Raw genomic sequence first — 5,476 nt, 5'->3', positions numbered from 1 at the left:
ACACACGAGTTTTTTTTTTTTTTTTTTGTCGACGCTCGTGACATAAAACCGTCAATAAAATCTTAATTAAAAGTTTAACAATAAATATTAATTTCAAAATGTTGTAAAACATGAATAAATGTTTGTATTAAGTTGATGCAGAAAATTGTCAATAAAAACACCTTTGTTGACATAAAACCATTAATAAAACCTTAATTTAAAGCTTAAAAATAATATTAATTTAAAAATACATATAAAATATCAATAAATGTTTATATTTAAATTGATGCACAAAAACATTGATAAAAACACCTTTGTTGATACAAAATTACATAAATTCTATTAGAACATCGAATTCTTGGTTTTTTTTTATTTATTTAGTTCATAGTATTTTATAGTCGTTTTTATAGTATTAACATTAATAAAATCATTTTTATTATGTAAGAAATCAAGCAATCTTGTGTGTAAAAACACTTTTGAGAAAAAATTGTCACACACATAAATGTTTAAATTTTAAAAAACTATAAAAAAATGTTAAATAAAGAATTAACAAGAAGTGTCACATGCATAAATTTGTAAAATGATTGCTTAAATTAAAAAAAAAAAAAAATGAAATGCATGATCCAAAAGTAAACCCTAAACCCCTGTCCCAAAACTCCCAACAATACATGTGTGCTTAAAAAAAATAAAATAAAGTGTAATATATAGTTTATTAAAAATATATATATAATTATTGAATAAAAAAATTTTCAAACAAAAATAATCATCATAAAACAAATTATTTCTGTATTAAAAAAAACTTTATTAGATATCCTTGCACATATAAACTTAGCATCCAAAACATCCAAAACACCTAAAACATGGATATGATTCTATAAACATATAAACTTCACATACACATATAAACCAAATTATTAGGATTAAATTTTAATTTTTAAAACTATATAAATTAAAATTTAATTTTCTTTAAATTACATAGACCAAATTTACAATTTAAACAACTACGAGCAACCTATACCAAAATTCATTTGTAGTTTTCCAAAGGAAAAAAAAAAAGCAAAAAGAAAATGCTTTCATTAACTTGAAATTCAGGATCACGATTCCTAGAAATAAAAGACAGTACATATAAATGAATTATAAACGTTAAACTGAGAATGTTTCACAAATTGATGATAATCTTTGACGAGTGGTGAAAGTTTAACGTTATTTCTCTTTAATCTCATGTGATTACAAATGTCAGTTAAATAAAAGGAGAGAGAATTAATCAATTTCATAATAGCAACTTGCTTTGACAACAGATAATCAAAACAGAAAGTAACTAATCTGGTTACATACTACAAACGTAAAATTCCATTTTCAGTTTGTATATCTCAACTTATGATTCGTTTTCGTCATCTCATAGATAATCCCATTATTATAATCATGCAAACATGATTAAATTCAGAATTAAAGTAATATTCTATTTAAAAGTAAAATTAGGCTTGGACAAATCTTGTTTTTGGAACGTAGCCACAACTGTATATTAGATTTGGATACTTACAAACGGAATACAACCACAAACTTGCCAAATAAAATGTTCAATTATCAGCAGAGGTGAAACAATATTGGAACTTTTGGAAAAATAGGAATAACAATAATAATCTGCAAAAATTGATACCATTCATTCATAGGATTTGAAACTTGCAGTTATTCTTCGGCACAATGCAGACTATAGTTTTCTGGTATCCTAAAATAATACTTTTAATAGAGCCAGGACCAAAAAAAGAAAAAAGAAAAAAAAACACTAAAATACATCATCATCAGGTGGATTGAATCTAATCTCACCTTCTATAGCAGCCCAGAGCAGAAACAAATAACAATTAATTATGAGTGAAAATGAAACATCATCATCATAGATGAAATGTGACAACCATAAACATATAACTAATGAGAATGCAATTATGAATCCTAAGTTCTAAAGATAAAAAATTATTAGGCAGAGGTTTTCTTGTTTGGTTCGAAGACGTACTTGATCAACGACTCCTTGATCCCGAGCATCTCTGGGAACTCGTTCTTCAACTTTGAAGCATCCATCTCATTGTTGCTTCTGGGGGCCACAATTACCTTAGCCTGTTCTTCGAGTGTGAAGTTAGCCCACTTGAATTCAGGGTCGATGTATTTCTTGTACATCTCGAGAATCTCATTGTGACTCACAACGCCAGGGTTTGTGAAGTTCCAGATGCCCCTTAAGTTACGCTTTGCCATCTCAATCGAAATGGGCAGAAGCTCATCGAGGATGGTCATGCTGTTTGGGATGTTAACCACCTTATTGTAGCGAGAAATCTTGGTAATGAAGTTGCGTGGGTTGTTCAAGTCAGATGATATCGGCATCCGAACTCGGAGGGTGCAGACATTATCATATTCTTTCAGAAGCTCCTCCACCTGTGATCGGAAATAAAGATTAGCAAGTCAAATAATCACACGATAGAAAGATGAAGTGTGGTAAGGATGCAAGTTCCCCTGAATATGTACCATGGCCTTGGTTTTTGAATAAAAGGAACCAATGAAATTTGGCTTGTCCTCCTCTTTAAATCCAATACCAGAACCCTCTGGATGTTTGGCATCATACTCAAATATACAGCCCGTGGCAAAGTTCATCATCAAGAGCCCGTGCTCCCGGCAAACATCTGCTAAAGTTAAGGTTCCAGCAACATTGGCTCGAATAGTCTCTGTTTTGTGAGATTCACACCAATCAACGTTGGGTCTGCCTGTCACTCCTGCAGCATTAAAAACATGGGTTGGTTTAATATTCTGAATATCTGCCAAAAGTGAGGCTCGATCCTCCAGACGCCCTTTGCCATATGCATAGGGAATGCCTTGTTTATCACATAGCTGTCCAAGAAGGCCGCCAATCCACCCTGTCCTACCATATATCAAAAATTTGAAGGATGATTGGAGAGGAAAGCCTGGATTTCTAGAAGTTGGGACAACCATTTTTGTATTACTTGAAGCGTAAGCAGCTGGTTTTCCCTCTTCAGACCCTTCAAAGTGCCTCTCAACTCCACCAGGCATCATTAGCATTCTAGGATGTGGCAGCAAAGCCCCAGAGACATCACCCCACCAATCAGGGTTCTTAGTGTACCATTCAATTGTCTTCTTCAGCCCTTCTTCCCACGTCGTACGTTCCGACCACCCCAAGTTCTTCAGTTTCTCATCATCCAAGAAATACCTCTGATCATTAAACGGTCTGTTTTCTACAAACTTGATGCTCGCATCTGCATCCATTGAAAATAGTCTGCATATATCCTTGGCAACATCTATAACCCTTCTCTCCTTCTTTGTCCCAATGTTATAAACATGGCCAACCTCTCCTTTGTGAAGAATGACTTCAAAAGCCTCAGCAACATCCTCACAGTACAGATAACTCCTAACATTAGAACCATCCCCATGAATTGGAAGAGACTGGCCTCTCATGGCCAAAAGAATGAACTTTGGAATTAGCTTCTCAGGAAACTGATTAGGTCCATAGACATTGTTTCCTCGGGTTGTGATCACAGGTAATCCATATGACCTACCATAGGCCATCACAAGCATTTCAGCTCCAGCTTTTGTCGCAGAGTACGGATTCGTTGGGAGGAGTTGGGAAGCCTCATGGTTTCCCACAACAGCATCCTCATCTGTCTCTCCATACACTTCATCTGTACTAACGTGGATGAACCTCCGAATCTGGCCAGTGACCTTGCATGCTTCTAAAAGAACATGCGTACCATAGATGTTATTCTTCGTGAACTCAAAACTATTACCAAACGAGTTGTCAACATGAGTCTGGGCAGCAAAGTGCATAATTGTGTCAATCGACTCAGTAATGAGAAGATAATTGACGAGGTCAGCACTGCCAATGTCTCCCTTAACGAATTTGAAATTGGGAGATGGTTTAGATGGAAGAAGGTTCTTCAGATTTGAGCAATAATCAAGCTTGTCAAGTACGACAATTTTGTAGCCAGGATAGTTTCTCACGAGTCTGTTAGCAACATGGGATGCAATAAATCCAGCAGCCCCAGTAATGAGGATGTTCTTAGGAGTGTGTGTAGCCATGTCAAACCAACTTCTACACAAGAAAAAAATTCAGAACATAAAATCACTAACCGGAACAAAAAAAATTAAACTATACATATGAAAAAAAAAGAAAAAAAAGAATTGGAAACTCTTAGCGCAATGGAAGAAACAAAAACAGAACCTTTCAATAGATGGAAATTAGATTCAAAAGTTGCAGATCTAAAAAACTTAAGTCAACAGTGCAATTCCATGGCAGTTATAGTAGCGAAGAAGTAGCAAAGGAGGAAAGAAACAGACCCAGAAGTGCATTATTATTCATTACTAAGCTTCATTGCTGAAGAAACTGAAACGAACTAATCTAAAAAAACCCAGATCATAATCAATAGAACTTCAATTTCCTTCACAAACAGCAAAAAAAACATCCCTGATCAAGAACCAACCATCACAACACAACAGATCAGATCCCCGAATATTCCCAAACCTAAAATCAAATTTCAAAAACAACGTTCAAAACACATCCCATGATCTAAATCCGAATCACCTCAATTCGATCCAACACACATAATCGGAACAAGAAAATGCTTAGCAGGCAAGAAATCAAACATAAAACTAAAAGAAACACCGAATCCATTTCACTGATCCAAATGGAAACAAGAAACACGCAGATCCCAATACACATTTGGCAATCAATACCAAATGCCCATTTCCCGAATAACAAACAACATAAACAAAAAGAAAAAGAAAAGAAAAGGTTTGATCACAATGACGATGATTCAACTTACAGACTTCGATTTGGGAATCAGAATGAGAAATCAGAGAGAGAGAGAGAGAGAGGGAGTAGCTACCTCTTATAGAGAGAGAACAGAGAGTAGAGAGAGAAAGAGAGGTCTTCGGGAGAAGGAAATGGAAAAGAAAACCAATAGACGAATTGCGGAAAGCAATGAGGCGAAAGAATGGTGTTCTTTTCTTGTTTATAAATGCGTCTCAAAACTCATTGAAGGCTGGAGACAGTTAAGGGGAGCCAATGGATACCGAAATGACTAATTTGCCCCTCTCACTGTTATTTATTTACTTTACTACTTCTACGCAGCTCCATCCGCGTTCCCCACCGGTGAATTTTAACAATAATTGCATGCGGTCCGCCTCACGAACTGTCGTGGATTCGACACAAATTCCTTTCCTTTCAATTTTCCTTTTCCAAATTCAATTATAAATTTATCTTTTCCTTCAAAAAAAAAATATCTTTATACTTTTATAGGTAAAATATTATCCATAAATTGTCATAAACATTTCAAAACTATTCTAAAAGTGGTATTCTTAAATTTTCAAATAAAAATCAAGTGATGATCGTAGACGATCTCATGATTCAAATTTTTGTCCAAAGTTATTTGCAAATTTCGTGTCTCCATTTTCATAGGTAGTTTCTAAGGCCCCGTTTGGTAAATATTTCCTTTCTGGTTTT

The 5,476-nt window shown here is 34.5% G+C and overlaps 1 protein-coding gene across 2 annotated transcripts; it reads right to left on the bottom strand.

Moving 5' to 3' along the window:
• Window positions 1-1,621: 1,621 nt before the first annotated feature.
• Window positions 1,622-4,994, bottom strand: LOC120083958 (trifunctional UDP-glucose 4,6-dehydratase/UDP-4-keto-6-deoxy-D-glucose 3,5-epimerase/UDP-4-keto-L-rhamnose-reductase RHM1). Of its 2 annotated transcripts, none has more exons than XM_039039866.2 (3): window positions 4,860-4,994; window positions 2,491-4,066; window positions 1,622-2,400 (listed from the first exon to the last, which is right to left on the bottom strand). In XM_039039866.2, the coding sequence occupies exons 2-3, from the start codon at window positions 4,051-4,053 to the stop codon at window positions 1,951-1,953; spliced, it is 2,013 nt and encodes a 670-aa protein (XP_038895794.2). In that variant the 5' UTR covers window positions 4,054-4,066; window positions 4,860-4,994; the 3' UTR covers window positions 1,622-1,950. The 2 variants fall into 2 exon arrangements, with proteins under 2 accessions (XP_038895794.2, XP_038895801.2); XM_039039873.2 differs by having other exon boundaries at window positions 2,491-4,063.
• Between the last annotated feature and the right edge of the window lie 482 nt (window positions 4,995-5,476).

Source organism: Benincasa hispida, chromosome 1, assembly GCF_027475165.1.
Source record: "Benincasa hispida cultivar pf3 chromosome 1, pf3_genome.v1.1, whole genome shotgun sequence".
In the NCBI taxonomy this organism is placed as follows: domain Eukaryota; kingdom Viridiplantae; phylum Streptophyta; class Magnoliopsida; order Cucurbitales; family Cucurbitaceae; genus Benincasa; species Benincasa hispida.
Note: the sequence above shows the minus strand (reverse complement) of the source record. Positions and strands in the feature narration are given on the sequence as shown.